This window comes from Dipteris shenzhenensis, chromosome 13 (assembly GCF_047967505.1).
Source record: "Dipteris shenzhenensis isolate YYH24624 ecotype China chromosome 13, Dip_SZ_1.0, whole genome shotgun sequence".
In the NCBI taxonomy this organism is placed as follows: domain Eukaryota; kingdom Viridiplantae; phylum Streptophyta; class Polypodiopsida; order Gleicheniales; family Dipteridaceae; genus Dipteris; species Dipteris shenzhenensis.
Window position 1 is genome coordinate 37,298,472 of NC_141608.1, and position 24,418 is coordinate 37,322,889.

Sequence of the window (24,418 nt, forward strand, 5' to 3'; positions counted from 1 at the left end):
TAAGTAGGCACCTCTTACATGATCACTAACATCACTGATGGCCTCTGAGCTCCACAATCATCTCCTCAATCTGCTCCTAGATTCTCTCAATCATCCTATGTGGCTTCTACCACCACCTAACAGTGCTTATGGGCACCTAACTGTGCCTCTAGCACACACACATAGAAACCAAGGTGTGCCTGGGGCATACACCTTGAGATATCCCATCATACCCCCCCTCAAGGGAATGCCTCAAGCTATGTCAAGGATACATCTAGTCTCATAGTTTCTCATGCCATCTCATGGTGGTCAAGGATAAATCTATGGCTAGGTTCTCATGCTAGCAAGGGGTTCCCAAGGGTGTGAAGTAAACAAAAGGGATACAAAAGACCTTCCAATGGTTATCTCCCCTACATGTACATGCGCACAATGTCTGTAGGAGGTACCATGGAGCAAAACACATACACATGGCCTACATCATATGGTGACCAGAGGTGTTTACAAAACACAATATTTTATTTCATTCATTTTGGAGGACTATCCATGCTGAGTACCTTGACTCAACATAAAAAAGGGAGATCTGGAGCATATATGGAGATGATTCAAAAAGCATAATCTTCATAGGATGCCTCATCTTGTGGAGGCACATCAACTGAAAGTAGATTGGCAGTTTTTGACTTTGTAGTTGCTTCCTTTTTGGCTCTACAAAACTTTTCATGGTGATTGTTTTTGCCACAGTGTTTGCATGGATTGATCTTTAAACAGTCTTTTGAGAGGTGATTAGTCTTCCCACAATGTTTGCAAGGTGAAAACTTGCCCTTCTGAATTTTTATGGCATAGGCTGTGTCATTGCCTCTCCGGAGTTCCATGTGCTTTTCTTCTTCTTGAAGAGCAGAAATAAGACCTTCAAGATTAGGATTAGGAAGATTTTTCAAAGTGGTAACAACATGCTCATAATCTTCAGGCATACTCTTGAGCAACACTGCCATTGCATCATCTGTAGTGATTGGAGAGTTGATAGAAGCAAGTTGAGTCATGAGACTCCTTGTGTAATTGACATGGGTAGCCAAAGGAGTGCCACTAATCATCTTCAATTCAAAGAAAGCAATCTTAAGTGATAATTTTGAGGTCAAGCTTCTGCCAAGCTTCTGAAGGAGACTCCAAATCTGAGATGTGATGAATATAGTCATCTCCTAAGGCAAGAGCAATGATGCCATAGGCTTTCTCTTCTCTAGCAGGATCTCTTGCCAGGCGTGTCGGAGCTGAGGATTCTCCAGCATTGGAGGCTATTGAAGAAGAAGTTGAAGCCGATTTGACAAGCCCCTAGAGGTTTTCCCTCATCAATGCAAACTTAACCTTCATCTGCCATGTGTGAAAGCCCTTACCATTGAACTTATCCATATTCAAGATGGTAGCCATGAGAGGGTCTAACCCAAAATGGGCAGTGTCTACTCTCTTACAAGGCTAGAAAGAGTTAAAGAGCTTCAAAATACAAGCATTTAAAGTAGCAAAGGCTTGCAACCAAAATCCATACTACAAATCAACGATGCTTTCACTTGCATGCTTCATAGAGGTGGCTAAACGAAAGTATTCCAACCTTGAACCCATTCTCAACCCGACGACTGTTTCTCAACGTAAAATCCTTCTAAATCTAGGAACCCCTAGTTAGATTTCTCAACCCTACAAACCTTCCTAAACACTTGAACACCCATGAAGGTGAGAACCTCTATCCACCCTTGTGATCAATCCTTCTTTTTCACGTAAGCGCACACTATAACTACTTTCAATGCTTTAGCCTACACCTCTCATCAAAATATAACCAAAGGACCTATGCTACATTTGTGAGCACCTATGCTCCAATGAGCAAAGACATGATTATAAGTTACCAACAGCCTTAGACATGGAAATGAGAAAAAGTGACAACACTCTTAGTGACCAAAAGTGCTGGCCTCTCTCAAAAAAAACCAACTTCTTGAGAATGGGAAGGTAGATTGGATAACACAATCCTCTATCGCACCGAATACAACATATTGTATGCAAAGAGGGGAGGAAAAGAAACAATCTATATGAAAATGCACGTATGAATGCAAGAATAAGCAGATGCATGTGTCTAAGTAATAGGCATAGGCACATAGCCACTTCTAATTCATGGAGCACATATCATGATGTAATGAACGAAGTGACCAATCCTATCATCCACAAGATATATCATAGCACATATCAAAATTTAGAGTTACATATCATCATGTACTTCCAATTGCTAGAGTACATATCATAGTGTGGAAGATGAAGTGACAAAGCTTGTCACCCAAAGGATGTATGAAAGAAAGGAGGTCAAGAATAAAGAGCATGTAAAATGGATAAGGGATGAGTAGTGTATATTGAAAATAGATAATATTTAAAGGAATTGAACATTCTTTTGGAGTAAAAATCTAGCCTTTTCCTTTGTTAGAAAATTGAAAGGTTGTGTTTCAAAAAATATTGCACTTGGGAGGTTGAGCTATCAACACTGTGAGATCCAATAGCACATTCATCATTTACAAAACACAAACAAGAGGCAACCATATATGTTTATATATGTTCTCTCTCTATGTATAGTTTTCCTCTCTAGATCATTTCTCACACTTCAGATATGTGAAGCCTTTGGAGCTCCCGGGGATCTAGAAATGGCTAATGCATTTGGTCTCATCTTGGATGGCAAATCAAACCAATGGTATAGGGCTCTCACCTCGGAAGAAAAAGTCAATTGGGAGACGGTAAGAAAAGCCTTCATTATGGGGTTCGCCCCCAGTTTACATAAATGGAGCCCAATTAACCAATTGTATGAGATAAAGCAGAATGACAAGGAATCCCTTCAGGATTACATAGCGAGAATCAAGTACCTCAATTCCCATTGTGAACTATATGAGCGGGTGAATGACGAATGATTGTCGCCTCGCTTTCTCATTAGATTGGTAGACCCGAAGCTGCAGGACCACCTGATGGTTATGAATCCTACCTCCTTTGATCTATGCAGCAAGGTGGCTATCTGTATAAGTGACAACATGATGGACAAGGCTAATTCGAATAAAACCCCAATTCCATCAGAAATAGCACCACCAGTCTGGTCTTCCAGTGTGGAAACAATCAAGAAGGAGACCAATGAGCCCAAGGGCTTGGATATGAGTAAGTTGGCCTCCAATTTGCTGAATCAGCTAGGCCAATAGTGGAGGTCAGGAACCTCCAAGGAGGCGCCAAGAAACCCCCACTTGTTTCCATGGAGAGACAATGTCTAGTGTGGGGTGTGCAACGACAACCATCCCTCCAATGAATGTCCTCACCTGAGGACAAGGCCGACACTCTACTGCATGATGGGATATCTCAAGGTGTATGCCCCAAGCACACCTTGGTTGCTATGTGTGTGTGCTAGAGGCACAGTTAGGTGCCCATAAGCACTGTTAGGTGGTGGTAGAAGCCACATAGGATGATTGAGAGAATCTAGGAGCAGATTGAGGAGATGATTGTGGAGCTCAGAGGTCATCAGTGATGTTAGTGATCATGTAAGAGGTGCCTACTTAAGGATCTCACCTTTCTTCATTCCATAAGCAAGAATTCTCAGTTTGTCTTCACTCCATGCTTTCCTTTCAGTTCCCCAACATGGTATCAGAGCCCTTTGATCCTCCTTGAGCCCATTTGTGCCACATCATCTTCTTCTTCTCCATCTTCTTCTTCTTCATCTTCACCATTTCTTCCCTTTTCTCCCAAATCTTGCTAAAGCTTGTTCTCCCTCGGTTCTCCACCATTCTCCAAGCCCTTCCTACTGGGAATACCCCTCCTTTGGGCGAACTTCCACCTGCAAGCAATTAAAGAAAAGACGTCTTTGCTGGTTGCCATTCCCTAAATAATGAATTTTTTCATCATTTTTCTGTTGCAGAATACTCCCTGCCTGCTACACCATTGCTCAAGCCCTCTTAGGAGTAGATGGGCGACTTCAAGACAAGCATTTTGAGTCACTTTGCAGCCCATTTGGTTCAGTAACAAAGGAGAAAATGTCAAAACACAGGTTCAGCCTACAACAACTCCCCCAAGCAAAACAACATGCCATTTCGCCCAACCTCTATGCTGGATCTTCTCTGGTATATGAGCTTTCTTTTGCTTCAGAAATCCTTGTTTTCTTTGCTTTGAAGAGTGAGATACAAGCCCTCCAAGTTCAAGCCTCTGTTTTGGACAGTTTTGACAAGGTTATGAGTTTGATGCTACACTAAATGCTACTTTAGCATTTTCGAGGTCTTAAAGTATTGAAAAGCATCAGTACAACTGTGGCTACAACTTTCTTTTAAATTGCTATACCTGGATTTGCGAAGAGTGGAGAGCTAGTCTCCTTCATGGTCTCATGGGTAAAGGGTTGAGAAGGAGGAACAAGGTCGAGGGGGGAAAAGGAGGAGGAGGAGGAGGAGGAGGAGGAGGAGGGAGGAGGGAGGACCAAGAGGAAGGAGGAGGAGGAATGGAGGAGAGAGGAAGAGGAGAAGGGAGGAGGGAGTGCAAGGGTAAGGATTACAAAGGTAAGAGCATGATAGAATATGATAGTATAAGGAATCATGGATGCTAGGAGATCAAGCACATGAACAGGAAATTGAATTTAACACTAAGCCCCAAACAGTGAGAGCTTCTTTGCATTAAAAGATATTTATACATGTTCCTGAGTTGAGTATAAACCCTGGTTGTTGTAGGTTCACTTAACCATTGACCAAGGTAAGGTTTAAACTTAACCTTTAGTTAGACTAACTTAACCAAGGGTTCTTTAAACCAACCTTGGTCAATTCTGATTTGTCACGTGTCCCTTGAAGAGAACCTTATGAAACCTTGTGAAGGAATTCTCTGTGATGGCGCAGGGCACCATGTGTCTAAGAGAGAAACTCCATACACTTTGTGTTGGGAGAGAGAAACTCCATAGACTTTGTATCGAACAGAGGAACATCCACACGTTGTGTCGGAGAGAGAAACATCCACACTTTGTGTCGGAGAGAGAAACTCCATACAACTTTGTGTCTAAGAGTGAAGTTGGAGTTTTCTTTCTCTAACACAAAGTGCATGTAGTTTTCTTTCTCTAACACAAATTTTGGATGTGTCTTTCTCTCTCTAGATCATGATTTTGCAAGTGTGTATAGATCTCTTCTAGAGAGTACTTTGGCTATCCCCATCCTATTAGATCTACTAAACCTACTTTCAAGCTCAAGACGTTACAAGTGGAACTTTCTCCACACACATAATGATATCACATTGGCTACTCTAGACTGTGCTTTAATCCCAAAAGTAAGGTACGAGGTTGAAATGTTTAACCCGACCACGCTTAAGGACCTCACTAAGCTGGCTGAAATAGCCGAGAGGAAATTGAATCCTTCAATAAGGAGGGTGGGTCATCATCTAAGACCAACAATATACCCACTTTTAGGAAACCAAACCGGTTTAAGAATAATAAAGGGAAGGGTAAAGCTCTTGTAAGGAATGTGTAGGGGTTAGATAAACGTAGAAAAGAAAAGGGGGTGAAATAAATGAGAAGAAGAGAAAGGAACAAGGAACTTGAGGGAGTCGACCACATTGATGGGAAAACCGGACGAGAAGGTATGCACTACGTGGGGAGCCACAAGTACTCGTAAATGGAGAGAGAGAGAGAGAGGGGAATAAAAAGCTTCAACAATTTTTTAAAAAACAAGAAACAAGTGAAATGTTAGACTATTTTCCGATGCATTATTGAGCCTTAGGGCAATTACAAACCAAGCGAAAAAGGCATTGATACACCAAGCGGACAAAATGAATGATAGGCTCTGCATTTATTCCAACAAGGGGATAATGCCTACCTGGTCTAGGCTGAGGGGTTGTTGGTTAGTCATGTGCGGGCGGGTTCAAAGCCTGGAGTCAGATGATGGACGTTCTATGGGTGGGGTAGTGGCTGGCCAATCGTGCCTTGCCACGTGGACACCACGTAGGGTGACACAGTGGGCGGGAGCCGGTGTGTCGGGTTCCCACCACTTTACCAGAGGGGTTCCCACCACCTGGTAATAGAGTGGGAAAAGCCTATACTCTGGGTTTAAGATTGTGCTGAGATCCTTAGATTCTCAACAATAGTATTACCTTTGCAATATATGTATGACAACTTTGGATTTTACAAGTGAAAATCAGAGGCACTGACACTCTTGCGAGACTGATACTCTGAGTGAACATACCAATGCGAATATGAAGTGCATTCGTCGAGCCTGTGTGACATTAAAAGTTTTGCAGGATAAACACAACACGTTTTTACCTCATCTGACGAAGAGAATTATGAGACTCGTGGGTGCCCTTGGCTCTGGCGCCCGAGACGTAGGAGTCCGAAGGCATTCCTTTCAATCCCGACATACAGATAAGGCAATTTCTGTGCCAGTGCTTATTGTGGGGGCAGGACCCGTGGGACTTGTTCTCTCAATCTTGCTAGCTAAATATGGTGAGTGCAAGCAATCTCTGGATCTTTCTGTGGTACTATAGTTAAGTTATCAAATAACACATATAAGACGAATGAAGAGGACTAACACAAATAGGAGTTCTATCCTTATTCTTATGAGTAGCAACAGAAGCCATAACCTAATGAACAAGCATTGCATTGACATGTGTCATTTTGAAGTGATCATGATATGGGCATAAGTCATCATGTCATGATCTGGGGCTTATTCTCAGGTAGGGAAATTGCGAAAGTGGAGAGATTGCTGTACTGCTGTCTTATAAGTGCAAACGAAAGAGAAGTCATTATGTCATCAGGGTTGTTGCTAAGAAGACATCCTCCAATGCGTTACCAAAAGAGACAGTACATGATTGAAAGGAGAGATCTTTAAAATGCCAAAAAGGTCTTAAGTACAAGATGTGCTCTTCATGCACGAGCCTATGTGCTGAACTGCCTTGGAGGGGATACGTAAACATAAATCATATCAATCTCATTTCATCAGGTTTGCTACTAGGAAGACAGCCTCTGGGGAACAAAGTACATAAGTGAAAGGAGAGGAGTATTTTCAACTGTTACACTGTGGTGAGCTTCTTAGGCTCAAACCTCATTCAAACATCTTGGAGGCAGTTGTTGTCTATGTCGCAGCCAATTCATAGCATCACAATAAGGTTAGCTAAGGAAGGCTGAGTACAACGAAAGAAGAAAGAAAGCAAGATTTTTCAATCATCTTCAAAACGCCAACATGGTTTAATACACAAGCTGTGCTGTTCATGAGAGGCTATGTGATTCTTCAATGTACTAGACCCCCATGTACCAAAGAACAAAATGTAATTGATATCAACACTTGGGTGCCCTTGTTGCATGCGTCAACTGGTAGATGCAGTGGATAATCTTGCTTTGACAGGGTTACTCTAGAATAATCAAATAGGCATTCTAGGATAGGATCCAACCACTTTTATGATTGGCCCCTTAGCTAAAGGCCTTAAATGATAGGGGTAGATCAGTACATATCAGTACATAGATGTATTGGATGATATCTAGAATTGGCACAGGGGTAGATCATGGCATAAGGAGCTCAGTTGTCATGTGCATGGACCGTATTTGACTGTGCTCTAGTCACACAAGACTAGCTCAGGAAGCCTGGGGAGGCTTGGGGCTAGACAGACAATTCTAGGGTTGAGTTGCAAGGGCACGGTTGAGTTAGTGTTTCCCGCTATTTCAGGCATATTGGGCTTGAGCCTGTATAAGGAGCCCAAGGGTGCAGTTGTCAGTGGCGTAAGTGGGAGCGAGTCATGTTCCTCTTTGCTGGTCTAATCCTGGATCCTGCACGGACGCACACCTGCTATTTAGCGTAGCCCCAGACCGAGCAGCAGTTTTGAGGCTGTAGGGTGCCACCTGGTGGTATCGGATGCAAGGCTGGGTGGGGGATTGGTTGGACGTTGTGCCAGTGGCTTAGCTTGTGGCTTGGAGGGGACGTCCCAAATTCAGGAGTCCTTCACTCATAGACGTGATGGTTGGTGAGCAAGCCTGTACCATTCTAGTTGTTTCCATGCTTGTTTTCTTTGTGCTTGTTTTGTAGGTCCAAGTTTTCAAGAGCTATGGGATTGTGTCAGTTGGTATCAAAGGCAACTCCTAAAAGGCAAATTCCTGTAGATGGAGTAGTTGGCCAAGGCCGCCTTCATGTATGCACAAACTTGTAATGTACAGGTTTCCTACAAGCGCAAGTGAAATCGTCTGTCAGTGTCAGGGGGAAGTTCGTTTTTGAGAAGGAGTGCAAGACTACTTGATTGTGAGGCAGAGAGTTGAAATCAGCCAGGAATTGTGGAAAGCAAGAAAGAAGACAAATTTTGTGTTTTAGGGAGCTATTGCAATTGCAATTAGCAGCGGCAAGGCAAGTTTAGGTGTTTGCAATTGGAACAAGTGGTGCGTTAGACAAAGGGCTTGGTTAGGTCGCCCAATTGACACATGAATCTGTCCAGTTGCTGCGCATAGCTTGGTATAGCTTCAAGCTAAGCAGGAAGGGTGGGGGGCACCTAGGAGAAACGTAGGAAAGGGGGAGCAGGCTGAAATCACAGCTGTTCCCTGTTTTTTGGCCATACATGACTAAGGGTCTCTGAAGAAGCAAAAGCTTTTGCAAGCTATTGAGGGAAAATGTCCATAGCTTATGTACCCAGCAAATCCCACCACAACAGAGCCTCTTACAACAATTGCAACCCAGAGAAGGTGGTTTGTGTTAGAATATGAAGTCAAAGTGTGAGTTATTTGGAGTGTACTAGGTCTCTAGGTGGTGTTTCTAGTGTATTTTAGTAGACACCATTCTACTTTATATCCTAGAGTGCCACATGTCACTATGGGACTTATCCCATATACATTGTGTGTTTTCTAGAGTCTAGTGTCACACTATATGTGTTGTACTTGTCTAGTCTTGTCATATCAGTCAACATCAAGCTTTCTATCATGTGAGTACTTTGGTTATCATTGCTTTGCACTTGTATCTTCATTTTTGTCTTTCCATTTCCTTTGCATTTCGTGCCATGTGCCTTCATGTGGTATCAGAGCCTAGCTCCTAGCCTTCATGCGGTATCAGAGCCTAGCTCCTAGCCCTGTTTCCAAGAGGTTGAGGTGAGGGAGGCCAATGAAGCTACTCTCCCTCCTCCTCCTTGGAAGGCTGCCCACTCCTCTTCTTCCTTGAGCCTCAACGTGGAGCTGTCCATCCTCTTCATCGTTGCCCTCTTTCTCAGCCCGCAATATTCAGATCTGTTCGTGGATCGCTAGAAGACGTCGTGGAGGTTATTACCCAATTTTGGTCTACTTGAAGAGCCTCAGACTTTCTGTGCACTATTCCAGCTTGAGGTGCTTGGGTTTGCATCGCCCAGCTTCAACCTCAAGTTCGTGCCCTCAAGTTATCAACAACCTCTGCTCCAGCCTGCCATTTTCCTTATGTTGCTCCTACATTGCTTCACTCGTGAGCTGCTGCCGACTATGGGCTGATCAAGCTGTGGTTTACTGTTCGTGAGGTGTGTGGCTACTGTACGAATGCCCCTGCTGGCCCGTGGCTGCTGTGCAAGCTGCCTACTCCTCTCTTTGATGGCGGATCTGCAAATTCTTGCTGAGCTATGGACTGCAGGTGGTTTTGGGCAGAGATCTAGGCTTTGAGCTCACGGGATGATAGTTTCGAGCCTTCTATCACTATCTTGATCTCCACCTTCATGAGTTTGCTGCTCCTCTATTTGTAAGTCTGTTGTACCTGTCATGGAGTCTTTCAAATCAACTACCATTTTGTTCGAGAAGTTTTCTGGTAAGAACGTCCCTACATGGCAAACAAAGATGCGTCTTTTACTTATGAAAGATGGAGTGTGGCATGTTGTTAGTGGCAAGGATAAAAAGCCACCATCAGATGAAAAGAAAATTGCACACTGGGAGAATCTGAATGACAAAGCTCTTTCTCTCATTGGTTTGGGGTTGGGTGATGAAGTTATTCATCATTTTGATTTTGATTCCACTGCTCACGAATTATGGGCTAAGTTTGAAGGATTGTTCGGCAACAAATTCATCAATTCAAAGGTCTTCCTAAGACAGGAGTTCTTCACAGGAATTCTTCAAGCTGCAAATGAAGCATGAAGACTCTCTTCTTGCTCACTTGAATCATATGGAATCCCTTGTCACTCAGCTTGCTAGTCTGAAGGCCCCTATAGGGGAAGATAATCAAGTTGTTGTGCTTCTCTCGAGCATTGAGGAAATTTCCAAGTACCGGGAGATCATACTAGCATTGCGAGTGACACAAATGGGTTATCATGAGATGGTTGCTATGCTCGTTGATCATGAAAGACGGTATGCAGACACTTTGGACTCCAGTGCACTGTACTCCAAGGGCAAAGGCAAAAATCAAGCCTTTCAAATGCAATCACTGTGGAAAGCTTGGTCACACCGAGGATCGCTGCTTCAAGAAGCTTGCCAAGCAACAAAACAAGGATCATGCCAACTTGGTTGGGGCTGCAACAAGTGAAGACGAAGAAGAAGATGATGCTTTGACACCGACTCATGGTCTCACTACATCAAAGATCTCTCTCTCCATTCAGAGGTCTATGTACCTGATGATCGGGACTTTTGTCTGTGATTTATTCTATGTGTGCTTGGATACTCTACCCTGGGTAGTTTTTCAGAAATGCTTGTAATAATGAGTCTTGTGTGCGTGAGTCAATAAAGGTTCACAGCCTTGGATTGTCCTCTTAAAGTGTTGTAATCTTTTTTGCTTTTTCATGTCTGACTCCCCACCATTCTGTTATGGAGTTAGGAGGGGATGTATTGTGGGAGCCTTTCTATTGGCTTTGATGGGTCTCTTTATCAGGCCTGGCCGAGTTCCAGGATGTTGGTGTATTCCCTAGACCTATGAGCGGGTCATGTAGCCATGCTATGATATGAGCCTCTGAGCTACATGGGGTAGACAGATTAGCAGTCCATCATTGTCATGTGTTCTTGGTTCCATTTCAGTAGTCCCTCACCTTTCCTTCATGGGGGGATGTTAGAATATGAAGTCAAAGTGTGAGTTATTTGGAGTGTACTAGGTCTCTAGGTGGTGTTTCTAGTGTATTTTAGTAGACACCATTCTATTTTATATCCTAGAGTGCCACATGTCACTATGGGACTTATCCCATATACATTGTGTGTTTTCTAGAGTCTAGTGTCACACTATATGTGTTGTACTTGTCTAGTCTTGTCATATCAATCAACATCAAGCTTTCTATCATGTGAGTACTTTGGTTATCATTGCTTTGCACTTGTATCTTCATTTTAGTCTTTCCATTTCCTTTCCTTTCCGTGCCAAAAATGATGATGGTCGTGTGGAGAACTATGCCTAGGTGGAAATTGAGTGATTCTCAATCCTCCTTCCTGATTTCACCTCTAGAACAGCCGTTTTTGCTGTTGTAGAAGTCCTCCATTTGTTCTAGAAGTCCTACATCTGCTACTTTGCTGTTGCGATTTGCCACTTTTCGTCTTTTGTTAGCCTGCACATCCAGTTTCAGATTTCGTCTATTATCTTTAAGCTCCTGACTTGCATCAGACTTAATCTCCCTGCATCACAGATAGATTTTGAGCTTTGCAATAGAATTTTACTACTCTAGAACATCCGTTCTCAGTTTAGATTGACTGATCATCAATCAATCATGTGTGTGATGGGATTGATATGAGCGGGAGAAAGGTTAGATGAGCAGAGTTGAATCAAGATTTTGATTTTGAATACAGTATCTTAAATAGTATAGTAGGTGCTCTAAGTCGAATTAAGATGGTAAATGCTCTGTCATTTACTAAGATATCATGTGATCTATTCCAATGCTTGAGAGGGATGTGCACAATTGATAGTCGATTCAGTTTATATTGGTAGAAGGTCCAGGATGGGAGCTCCATGATCCAAGACCTAGGGATGTGCCACCTAGGATACAGGCGGTAGGAGGTCAATGGGTGATTTGGAATGGTTTGCTATTCTGAAATGATAAGCTTTATGTACTGGATGTGTTGGATCTTAGATCCAAGATTCTCTAGGAGTGTCATGATGCATCGGCGGGTGGAGGACACCTAGGTGTACAGAGGACTATATCTCTCGTGAGGCATACTTTCTATTGGCCTAAGATGAGAGAATCTATATAACTATGTAGTAGGTTTGCTGGGTTTGTCAAGCAAAAAGGCTAAACGCCTAAGGAGCATGGGGTTATTACAGTAGTTGCAAATCTCTGGTTTAAATGGGGAATTATTCCCATGGATTTTATTACAGGTTTGCCAAGAATGTGCAAGGGTCATGATGTCATATGGGTTATAGTAGTTCGAGTGACAAAGATGGCTAGATTTTTACCTACAAGATTAACCTTTATAGCAAGTCAATCGGCTCAGTAGTTTGTTGACCAATTATTTAGGCTGTATGGTTTGCCTGTTGACATAGTGAGTGATAGGGACTCTATGCTTACGAGTGACTTCCGAACACTTGTCTTTGACAAGTTAGATACCATGAGTTCCTTGGAGCATCCACAATCTGATGGCCAGACAGAAAGAGTCAACCAAGTATTGGAAGATATGCTTCATGCATATGTTTCCAAGAAACAATCTTCATGGGAAGAATATTTATCATGATAGAATTTTCTTATAATAGTGGGAAGCATTCAAGTACCGGCTTTAGACCTTTTATTCTTATGTACGGGTTCCAATCTAAGTCACAAGTATTGGTAGGATTCAAGGGAATCAAGAATGATTTTTTGCAAGAACATTTTACAAGACATGCAATAGATGTTGCAGTTCGCCAAGGAGTCTATTAGAAGTGCCCAAGATCGGGACAGATTTTATTCTAATAGACATTGTTCATCGAGAGAGTTCTCTAAAGGAATGATGGTATATTTATGAGTTCCCCAAGAATCCAAGAGTTTAAGTATTTGTAAGGATTAAAGGAAGAATTGGACAGGTTGTATATGAACTAGAATTGCCTCCTAATGTGAGAGTGTGTAATAGGAAGAAAGCCTGACTCACTCTCTCTCCTGCTCACTACTACTTGAATTGATAGACTAATGCTTTCAAAACACCCGTGGAACTTGGAGTGAGTGTGAGTGTGTGAGGGAATAAAGTAATAGGCCTCCAAAGAGGGAAATAAACACTGAATAAATGTATGCCCAATAGGGCTGAATACAACTGAGAATAGATTTTGTATGGAGGAAATAAATCCTCACTACAAAGGAAGAATGGAAATACTATGTAGAGGGACCAAACCCTGACTACTGAACTGAATGCTGAACGAAGGAGGGGACTACTCTGATGCAGAACCCTAACTATGGCTGTTCAAACTGAACCGTGTCGAAGATGACGCGAAGAGGATGGCGGGAAGGAAGCTAGTCTGCTGCTTCTCACCTGCCTGATTCCTGGATCATCTTTTGTTGGCTAAGGTGTGAAGCCTCAAAACAATATTGAAGATGGGATGAGAAATGAGGCCAAGGGGCTTCCTTGGCCCTAGAAATGACCGACCATGCAGGTAGTTCTACTGACTTGATCCCTACCCTTGTTTGACTGGATCTGTTGCTGCTAGAACCTTCAACTGCCACGTGGCTTGCTAACATGGTGCCTGCAGGGTGACGTGGCAGATGTTGCTGACGTTGACGCAAATCCTGCCCTGCACTGATTTCATGGTTGCTTGCATGGCAGCCTGCTGATGTGGCTGCTTGTGTGGTAGCTCTTGGACGTCAACATCTCCTGATGTCACTCTAGAGAGAGGGGGCCTTGCTAGTGAGTGTGCCCGCCCAGTCTGAGGCTAGGTTAGGTTGAGAGCTATGGATAAAGCACATAGTAATAGTGAATGCAGAGAAGTGGATCTTGACCTACATTGTGGTCTCATGCTGACTGAGATATTGAGCATAGTTGAATGCCATGAGCCAAGAGGTAATAAATGAAATCATTGGCAAAAATCTCCACATCAATCATAAGGCAGCGTTGAGGAGGCTTTGAGGCAGGCCCTAGCAGCAGTAGCGAAACTACATACTTAGGCTTGGAGAGCGGCTAGTGCCAATTGTGGAAGCAAATAGGATTGGTTGTAGAGATCACATATGGTTATTGCATAGCATTGGTGTGGAAAAGGTAGATTGGAAGAAGACTCTCAAAAGAACATGATGGCCCAAACAGCATTGAAGAGATCAACATCATGATTGGCATAGGTGTGCCCGCCCTCTGTGAGGGTAGAGTAGTTTAGGCTAGATTTGCGTGTGTGGTAGAGGCTCGTGTCCCAGTGGGGCCACTATGGTGGTGTGCCTTGGGCTAGTCAGCCTTGGATGACAGTGTGGCCTCTAATGTGAGGAGGAGACGAGCCCCTATGAGCATTTTATAGGCTGAGGTGGCAGGTCGTCCACTTAGGTGTTGGAAAGGTCACCTCCCCATCTGTAAGCCCCCATATGAGGAGAGCGTGGGGGGGGGAGACCTAGGGTGTTTGCCCAAAGAAGAGAGAGAGTGGGGGCTGCCACATGGGCAGCACTTCACAAGAGGAGGAGTCATGGTGGCTGCAACAAATGGAGCTCATGGACAGAAATTTAGATATGGTTATTCAGCCTGGATCTGGTCGGGCAGAGGCAGATTTGGAGCAGCAGACATGGCGAGAGATACTAGAACTGAAGGCGTCTATAAGGAGGGTGTCCGTGGGCAGGTGAAAGACCTATAGCAGGGCGTGGCAATAGCACAGCAGATGGCAAGGAAAGGGAGGGGCTGCAGTGGGCAGCACCCTGACCTTTATAGGGCCAAGGAGCTGGCTGGTCGGCCAGCCTGGTCAGCCAAAAGGCCCAGCACACAGCCCCAAAATAGGGGGGCGTGGAGGGAGCCAGCCAGTTGGCTGGCACACACATCAAAAGGGGGGCTGGACCCCTATTTATAGGCAGTTTAAGGGCCTGCCCTAGTCGGCTATGAGCCGGACTGGGTCGGCCATAAGGAGGCAGGCCAGTCGGTATTTATGAGGGCCCTAGAGGCCTATAAAAAGAGCCCTTTGGAGGGGCATAAATCATCCAGCAGCCAGCTAGTTTTGGGAGCAGCAGGAGCAGCAGGAGCAGCAGGACATTGACCCTCAGGCCTACATCCAGGAGGCAGAGGAGACCCATAGGTGCTGCAGACTGAGCTTATCTAGGGCTGGAACCTAGGCTGTCTTCTAGGGCAGCAAGCTGCTGAGGTCTTTGGACGGAGAGTCTACATACGCTCGAGGTGGAGCACGCGGGCTCAGTGTTCTAGTGATATCTGGCAGATAGTAGAAGTACCTTTTGGTAAGATCAAAGGACCACGCTCTGGTGGGACTTTGGATCTATCTCTTTTGTACTGTGTCCATAGCCTTGGACGGATTTTATTTATTTTTTGGTGGTTTCTATTTCTGGCTGGATCATTGTCTATTTACTAGTCTGCACATCTATTTGATGCACATCAAGTAAATGAAGTTTGTGATTCCACTCCCCACACACATTGTGTGAGCTCCTTGGCTATTGTATCAGTCTTCCGCTGTGCGTACCCTCTGTTGGTCGATTTCTAACATGGTATTGGAGCCCGAGTAGGAGGCTTACAGATGTGGGAGCCTAAAGGAAGGGACCTTGCTAAAGGACGACCCCGATTCAAAAGCTCTTGGGAATTGACTTCAACGACTGGAGGACAGTGCCCTTGCGAGGAGGGTGACTCAGGTTCAATCAGGTGCATACAGAGTTCAAATCTACGGAAGGTTGAGTTTGTTCGGCTGTGCTGTGTGGTTTAGCCGCAGAGATGTCGATCTCAGAAGCCTCTTCAGTCTCTTCTCTCCCTTCCTTCTCTCCCAGATTTCATTCTTTCACTATCCCTAACTTTGGAGAGTTTGGGAAATTGGATGGCACAAATTACCCTATCTGGAAGGTGAAGATCCGGAGTCATTTAGTGGCTCGAAAGCTGTGGAAACTGACAACAGGAGTGGAGGCGAAGCAGAAGGATATGGTGGACAACAAGGGGAAGATACTCATACTAGTAGATGGAGAGGAGCTTGAAGCTTGGGAAGATAGAGATGCCCACACCCTGGCATTAATCATAGGGACTATGGCGGACTCTGTGCTTCCTCACATCCAGATGGCCGACACGTCAGTAGCGGCGTGGGCCATTTTGAAGGATCTATACGAGACAGATAACACATCTGGGATCTTACTTCTTCAACATCCACTCTACAACTTGGATATAGATGAGGGAGATTCGGTACATGACCACTTCACGAAGGTCAAGGTGGTGAGGGATCAACTCGGTTGGTCCGAAGATGGACTCGTGCCAGTTGGCCTTGATGGTGCTAAGGAGGCTACCTCGGAGTTTCAAAAGCTTTGCAAGACGATTGTGACAGCAAGACAAATGACCAAACCTCTGACTTTTGAGGAGTCGGATCCATTACTACTACAGGAAGAAGCTAGGGAGAAGCTCTACAATGACGACTAAGATGACAAGGCATTGCTAGCAAAGGATTACGCTGGCAAAGGAAAGGCAAAGCCTAACAGTAGCAAGTCCAAGAAGGGTGACTTTGATGACGATGACACTTCCAAGAGCAAGAAGAAGAAGAAGAAGTGCCTCTATTCTGACACGCCAAGCCATTTTGCGAAGAATTGCAGAAAGAAGAAGGTGGATCGGAAAAACAAGGAGTCCGACTCAGATTCAAAGGGTGATACAAAAGCCAAAGCTAATGTGGTAATTGAAGAACTATTCTTGGTGACATCTCCATGTGTACTGAGGTAAGATATACCGACCTAGAAGCCACAATGAAGATGTCTGATATTGAGATGTGGGTCGACGAGGAGTCAAAAACCTTTGTGAAGGTGAAGGACAGCATGGAGTGCTTGGATTCGTGGTGTGTGGCTGTTGATACTGACACAAGGGTTGATTCCTTGGAGTGCCCTAGGGTTTCATGTTTAGATGGTTGCTGTCATTCAGAAGGGGGAAGTACAGAATTACACTGGTTATTGGTATGTGCCTCGATGAGGTGCATGGTTTGCTTTCAAAGCAAGCACACAGGCAGTACGATGATATGGTATGTACTTGATGTTTTTAATTTGAGACTTTATAGCATGCTGTGGAGAGAATATGCTCTTCATATGTCTCAGGTAATGCGAGATTGGAAGGAATGGGCCTTCTTCGAAGGTAGAAGGGGAAGTGTGGGTGCTTCTTCAAATCTCATACACAGATTGTTGGAAGGTGATGGACAAGGTGTACTGAAGTGTGAAGAGTACCTGCTTGAGAGCTCAATGAGAGTTTGTGGTTAGGTTATTTGGAGGTATTCATTTGTTGCGGTCCTTGCTAAAGGAAGGTCGGGTTGAAACAAACCCTCAGAGCATGGCGCCTGGAAGACTCTAGCTTGTTCACTCATTATGAGGGGGACAATTGGAAGATTGTGGCGTCTAGATTGCTCGAGTTCAAAGGCGGGAATGTGACTGAAGGTGGTTGTGCTAGGAGGTGCTACCAGAGATGGACCTATGTACAAGGATGGTGTGGGGAAGCGGAACCAGACCTGGTGGAGTAGGAATTGCTGGATGAAAAGCCAGAAAAAGATTTCGACATCGAAATGTTCCAGAGGAGTACAACCAGGGAGTTACTGGAGCATTGTCATCGACGTGTTGGCATTGGGCCAAGATGTGTCTGTGAGAGGGGGTGTTGGAAAGGTCACCTCCCCATCTGTAAGCCCCCATATGAGGAGAGCATGGGGGAGGGAGACGTAGGGCATTTGCCCAAAGAAGAGAGAGAGAGAGGGGGCTGCCACATGGGCAGCACCTCACAAGAGGAGTCATGGTATCTGCAACAAATGGAGCTTATGGATGGAAAGTTGGCTATGGTTATTCAGCCTGGATCTGGTCGGGCAGAGGCAAATTTGGAGCAGCAGACATGGCGAGGGATACTAGAAGTGAAGCGTCTATAAGGAGGGTGTCTGTGGGCAGGTGAAAGACCTACAGCAGGGCGTGGCAACAGCACAGCAGATGGCAAGGAAAGGGAGGGACTGCAGTGGGCAGCACCCTGCCCTTTATAGGGTTAAGAAGCTGGCTGGTAGGCCATCCTGGTCAGCCATAAGGCCCAGCACACAGCCCCAAAATAGGGGGGCGTGGAGGGGGCCAGCCAGTCGGCTAGCACACACATCAAAAGGGGGGCTGGGCCCCCATTTATGGGCAGTTTAAGGGCCTGCCCTAGTCGGCTATGAGCCAGACTGAGTTGGCCATAAGGAGGCAGGCCAGTCGGTATTTATGAGGGCCCTAGAGGCCTATATAAAGAGCCCTTTGGAGGGGCATAAATCATCCAGCAGCCAGCTAGTTTTGGGAACAGCAGGAGCAGCAGGACACTGACCCTCAGGCCTACATCCAGGAGGCAGAGGAGACCCATAGGTGCTGCAGACTGAGCTTATCTAGGGCTGGAACCTAGGCTGTCTTCTAGGGCAGCAAGCTGCTGAGGTCTTTGGATGGAGAGTCTACATACGCTCGAGGTGGAGCACGCGGGCTCAGTGTTCTAGAGATATTTGACAGATAGTAGAAGTACCTTTTGGCAAGATCAAAGGACCACTCTTTGGCGGGACTTTGAATCTATCTCTTGTGTATTGTGTCCATAGCCTTGGACGGATTTTTTTTTTTTGGTGGTTTCTATATCTGGCTGGATCATTGTCTATTTACTATTCTGCACATCTATTTGATGCACATTAAGTAAAGAAGTTTGTGATTCCACTCCCCACACACACTGTGTGAGCTCGTGGGCTATTCTATCAGTCTTCCGCTGTGCGTACCCTCTGTTGGTCGATTTCTAACACAGCCTGTAGGTTGGGTCATATGCAGAGGGGGTGTCAGCCCTCCATAGAGCTGTGTGGCAACCTCTATATGGGGTAGGAGGCTGGTTGGTTGAAGTCGGCCCTAGAGGCAGGGGACCAGCCCCTTTTAGGGCTGTTTGCCAGCCCTTATACAGGGCTGAGGTGGTCGGCCCCCTAGTAGGAGCAGTCGGCCTGGGTCGGGGCCCGGGTTGGTCCACCACTTATAGGCTGCTGGTCGGCCCTGAACTACCACCCGACTAGGAGGGGAAGAGGCTATATATGTGCCCATCTCCACTAGCAGAGGTCTTCCCCATCGCTTTGGGGTTTCGCCTAAGATCACTCGCAGTTCTCTTATCTCTCTCTCTCTTCTTTCCTGTTTGGTGTGTGCGAGGTTGGCTCTCTCTCTCTCTCTCTCTCTCTCTTCATTTCTGTTCAGTTCCGCTGCACTTCTCACATGGTATCAGAGCCACGGTTGGCTAGAGACCCGAGGTATTGAGGGAGTGTTGAGCCAGCACACAGAGAGGAGGTTATAGGGCTATTGTTCAGAGGTGTTCATGAGGAGGATTGTGTGAGGTGAGGACTGTCTGGGAGTCAAGGAAGGTACACAGACTTTGAAGGGTGTTTTCAGATTCGTAGGGGTTTTTTTGGAAGGGTGGGACAACGAGCTGTGAATGTCTTGTAGGCTCAGGGCCTCTTCATCACCACATCCGGCCCTCTTATCCCCTTCTTTCCGTCCATCCCCTTATCTCCTTCTATCCCATCCACCCTCTCTTCTCCATTTCATTCCCTCTTCACTCTAACATGGCGACCCGGTCTGAGATGGCAGAGAGCAAGGCAAAAGTTTAGTTTTGCCCACCTTCACGATTGACTGTCAATTGGATGGACTCAATTACGGAGTTTGGTGGGTCATGATGGAGTTTGTGTTACAGTTGTATGATCTAGCGGACTTCATTCCGGTGGGAGTTGCTAGGCATAATCCCCTTGCGTCCAATCTTGGCATCCTGGAGTAGGAGGCCGAGACCCTGTCTCAGCTCTGGGACCATATCAATGCAAGGGTAAGGTCGTGACTCGTTTATCTTTCTTAACTGTACTCCTCAAGTGATTAATCACGTGAAGCACATGATGGTGGTCAAGAGTATCTGGGAGCACGTGGCGTCCCTGTACAATCGAATCTCTCCCATGAAGAGGGTTTCCCTGGAAATCCAGACGAGATTGTTGGATCCCAAGAAGTCTTCATCGATGCAGGAGCACATTAACAAGTTACAAGAACTTAAGTAGATCCTCCAGGCAGGGAAGTAGATATCTTCTGAGGACATGGCCATAACTCTACTATCCCAGCTCTCCTCTCAGTATGGTGCCTTCTATTCGTGCTTGATAATAACTAGTGGAAGGATGAATGCGTTGACTTGGGAGGCATTGGTCTCGATGGTGCTTGATCAGGAGGAGCGCTTTGTAGATCGTACCTATGAGAGTCAGCCTGAGGCTTTTGCAGGTGAGCAGAAAGGAAGGAAGCAGTTGACAGCTGAGGAACAAGAAGCACTCAAGGTGTCACATACATGCAACCGATGTGGCCAGAAAGGTCATTATTGGCGGCCGTGTCCTGAAAGGAACAGTGACGGACTCAGTAACCAAGAGGATGGTGTTACCGCTGCTATGAAGTTTACTCCAGCTGTCTAGTAGCAAGTGGCAGGATGTGCTGCTAGCAGGCTTTGTGGGTCTAGACGGAGGATTGCTTTCTTATTTGTTGCAGCCGTACCTGCTAGACAGGTGTAGTAGCGATGGAATCTTTGATTGAGGCAGGCTACTAGACAAGACCTCAAGCTACGAGGAGTTGTTCTCGTTGACTCAGGTGGCAGTATGTTACCAATATGTATTTTGTTTGGACGTTATGACCTAGGAGATCCAAAGGGGGTATCCTAGTGTTCTGCTGTGCAACTATTGTCTAATGAGCTGCTGGAGATCTGGATGGGTCAAGTCATTGCCAAAGAGGGAATCCAGACACAGTTGATTGATCCATGTGAGCTGTTATATGTCCATTGTCTTTGGAGCACTAAGGTTCATTGATCTAGCGATAGTGTACAAGTTTGGACGTGAGAGGGGCATAGTTCCCAGGAGTTTCGAAAATGGGGAAATGGAAATGGGCGAGAAACGGTGTTTCGGAGTTTCGGCCACCAAAAGAAACGGTGGAAACAGAGTTTCGGTTTTTAAGGTTAATAAAATATATTTTATATAGTGCGGCTTTTCTTCGGCTGGCCGGCAGGCCGCACCCACACGATAGTGAGATTGATCTGAAGAAGCTAGAGAAGGAAAAGCAGAGGGCTCCGCTCCCATACTTCCCGGCAACCCCTCCTTTCTTTCTAGTTGGAAATTTGGGTATAATAGTAGGCTAGCCAGCTATGCCGGTTTCTGGCTCTTGGCCCTTTGCTATATAAAATATATTTTATTAACCTTAAAAACCGAAACTCTGTTTCCACCGTTTCTTTTGGTGGCCGAAACTCCGAAACACCGTTTCTCGCCCATATATATATATAAAATAATGATTAATACATATATCATACAACAAGGTCAGAGAGGACAACAAGGAGGGATAGGGCAGTTTTTTTTCTTTTTCTTTTTTTCTTGGGGTATCACCTCTTGGGCCTAGCTAAGGGTCGAACTCACACCCCCTAGCACGCGCGCGCGCGCACACACACACACACACACACACCTGTCTCAACCATTGAGTAAGAACCCCATTGGCGAGTAGGGCAGTTTTTGCTCTCCCTCTCTAGCCTCTCCTCTTGCTCTCCTCTCATCCTACAACCCCTCTCTCAGCCCGTTGCCCCTCCTCCTTGCTCTCCTCTCCAGCCTCTCCTCCTGCTCTCCTCTCCTCTCCTCCTTGCCCTCTCATCTCTTCCTTGCTCTCCTCTCCAACCTCTCCTTCTTGCTCTCCTCTCCTCTCCTCTCCTCTCCTCCTTGCTCTCGTCAGCCCTTGCCCTCTTCTCCTTGCTCTCCTCAACCCTTGGTCTCTCCAGGCCGTTTCTTGTTTTGAAAACGGCAAATCGTTTCGGGTGCTCAGAAATGCCATTTTTGGGCACTATGGAGAGGGGGCTTCAGAGGGGTCTATATAGCTCTGATGTATAGGTGCCCATGCAAGGAAGCAGACCTTGCAACAAGGGTAGTATCAGCTAGATGATTGTTTCAGTACCTTAACGAAGCCATTGAACCCCAGGTCATATAGAAAGGTGCTGTATGAAAGATGTTGAAAATCCTAGCAACACCTTTCCAGATCGTCCTCGCCTGTCTACACTCCCTACAATCTTCTTTAGGATGTAAATCCCTACAATCTATTTGGAGAAAAGGTTGTGATTGGGTCTATGCGAGTCTATAACTCTGGAAGGTGTCCCCATTTAGGGGTGGCCAAGCATAAATAGGGTGTTTGTGACGAGAAGATGAGTTTTGCTTGTCAGATATTACTCCTGATCCTGAGAGAGAGACAACAACAAATACACAAGCATCACAATCTACTTCAAATCCTCCAAGAAGGGTGAGAAGAGTATATGTGATTGTAGTGTATATTGTCGTGGGGGACGAGAGGTACCACATTCTACTTTCACAAGACATAAACAAATTCAACAACGGTATACAAGGATTCTCTCAAATTTAGGATTTTCTACATTGGCTGAGGATCCTAATCAATCTTGTGAAGGAAATGTTGAAGGAGAGTCTGGTATGATTGGAGATGATGATTTCTTTGAGGAGGATTATTTTGGAAATGAGGAAAAATTTAGAGATGAGGCGGATCTACTGCAAGACATTGACGATGAGAATCTAGGGAACGTTCCAGATGTTCCGGGAATGTGCCTTTGTCTGGAACAACGGTCCCATGTTCCAAGAAGGGGGAACGCTGTTCCTTGGTAACTATGCTGGCGGTACATTTTCTAAAAGCTTTCTTGCTTATAACTAGTTATTTTGGGAGAGTAAATAACCTTAATCTTCACAATAATGAAGAGAATCTGGAATAATTTAATTTAAACCTTCTCCGTAATGCTAGGCCCTCTGTCGTGACAGACTGTTACAGTTCACCTCCAGAGTTTTTGACAAGAACTCAACAGAAAGAGTGTTGTATAAATGGATGCTCATGTGTGTGGGTTTGTGGACATGTGTGCATGTGTTTATAGTGGTCCGCCCCCTGTTGGAATATCATAGAACATAGTCCTTGCTATGTGTGATGGAGCTTATGGTATGATGAGGTTCAAACAACACTGCTTATTTTCTTATCATCTGTTGTTTGTCTGAACAGGAATCGAATCATTGGTGATTGAGAAAAGGTTAAATTATATGCAGCATCCACAGGCGCATTTTATCAACAATCGTACAATGGAGGTGCTTGCAATTGTTGTCCTTCATATTTGCAAGTTCATGTAAGCAGAGATGTTTTATATTTTAGTTTAGCACATCATGGCATTACCAAAATTGTAAAGTGTTTATTGCAAATATGTATTTACCAATATATTTAAAAAGGCCTTGGAACAAAATAGTTTTCTGTGTTCACCTGTAGTTCAGATCAAGCAGGCGGCTTTTGCTGTCAGTTTGGATAAAATTTGTGCAATTTGTGTTTGACACAGATATTCAGGAGGCTGGGTGGATTATCTGAAGACATAGAGAGCTTACAGCCTCCTCTAGACCAGTGGAGGAAATTTGTGTATTGTACCTCTCTCACAGGCCCACTTCTTGGGGAGGTAGACCATCTGCGTCCTCAGGGTAAGTTTCCTAAATACTTCATCCATGAATCATGAAATTGTTTCCCTTGGCTTGTTTGGCTGGAGCATATACAGATTTTTTTTGTTGGTAGTCGTATTAAACCTATTTTGGACTTTGTATATGCTGCTTTAAGCTTGACATCTAATAAAAACTTCCATGTGAAAAAAGAAGTTGGTCTTTCTGTGACATGAGAAAGCTGTCAAGTGCTTTATCTGAGGTGTTCTTTTAAGCATTTAGACTAATTGTGATGGCAGATTTGAATTTGCCAATATGAAATTGTCTTTGCAATAGTTAACTTCTCTAATTGTTGGAAAGGTCACCTCCCCATCTGTAAGCCCCCATATGAGGAGAGCGTGGGGGAGGGAGACCTAGGGTAGAACATGCCCAGAGAAAAGCTTGTGGGCAGCAAGCAAAGGGAACACACCTGTAGTGAAGGTGGCTGCAACAGATGGCACCAACAACAGGAGCAGATGGCGAGGCATTCAGCATCAGGATCTGGCCTGGAAGAGGCGGATCTGGAACAGTAGACATGGCGGGGTGTGCCAGGTAAAAGATGCCTATATGCTGAGCACATTAGCAGGGCCTGTGGGCAGGTATATGACCCGCAGCAGGGGCTTGAAGGTGTCGCAGCAAATGGCGGGATCCGTTGGCAGGCTGATGGCATGCAACAGGCCTTAGAGGTGGCGCAATATGATGGGACAGGGATTGTTAGAATTATTGATATATTCTAGGCAGTGACCAATGTAATGACAATAAGTGGGTTAAGGGCTTTTTTCCCTCATTTAGAGGTTTTTCCCCCTAACCATAGTTAGTTCACCCCTAGCATGAATTTGAAAATTCAGTAAATAGAATGGCCACCCTCCCCTTCAATCGAAGTGTCGGCTTTTCTAACACCGCGGTTCGAAGAGCGAGTCATTCTAGAGGGCGAGCTGAAATGCTTAACTCATTGTGCAAGGTAGACT

General features: G+C 45.1%; 1 protein-coding gene across 3 annotated transcripts in view; it reads left to right on the forward strand.

Moving 5' to 3' along the window:
* Window positions 1–5,995: 5,995 nt before the first annotated feature.
* EMB2421 (FAD/NAD(P)-binding oxidoreductase family protein) overlaps window positions 5,996–24,418 on the forward strand; it is a 127,559-nt gene continuing 109,136 nt past the window's right edge. For 2 of the 3 annotated variants that reach the window (XM_087383685.1, XM_087383687.1), the window contains exons 1-3: window positions 6,030–6,439; window positions 22,996–23,078; window positions 23,321–23,456. In XM_087383685.1, the coding sequence (XP_087239811.1) occupies window positions 6,193–6,439; window positions 22,996–23,078; window positions 23,321–23,456 (466 nt within the window). In that variant the 5' untranslated portion in view covers window positions 6,030–6,192. The other variant, XM_087383686.1, reaches the window with a different exon arrangement.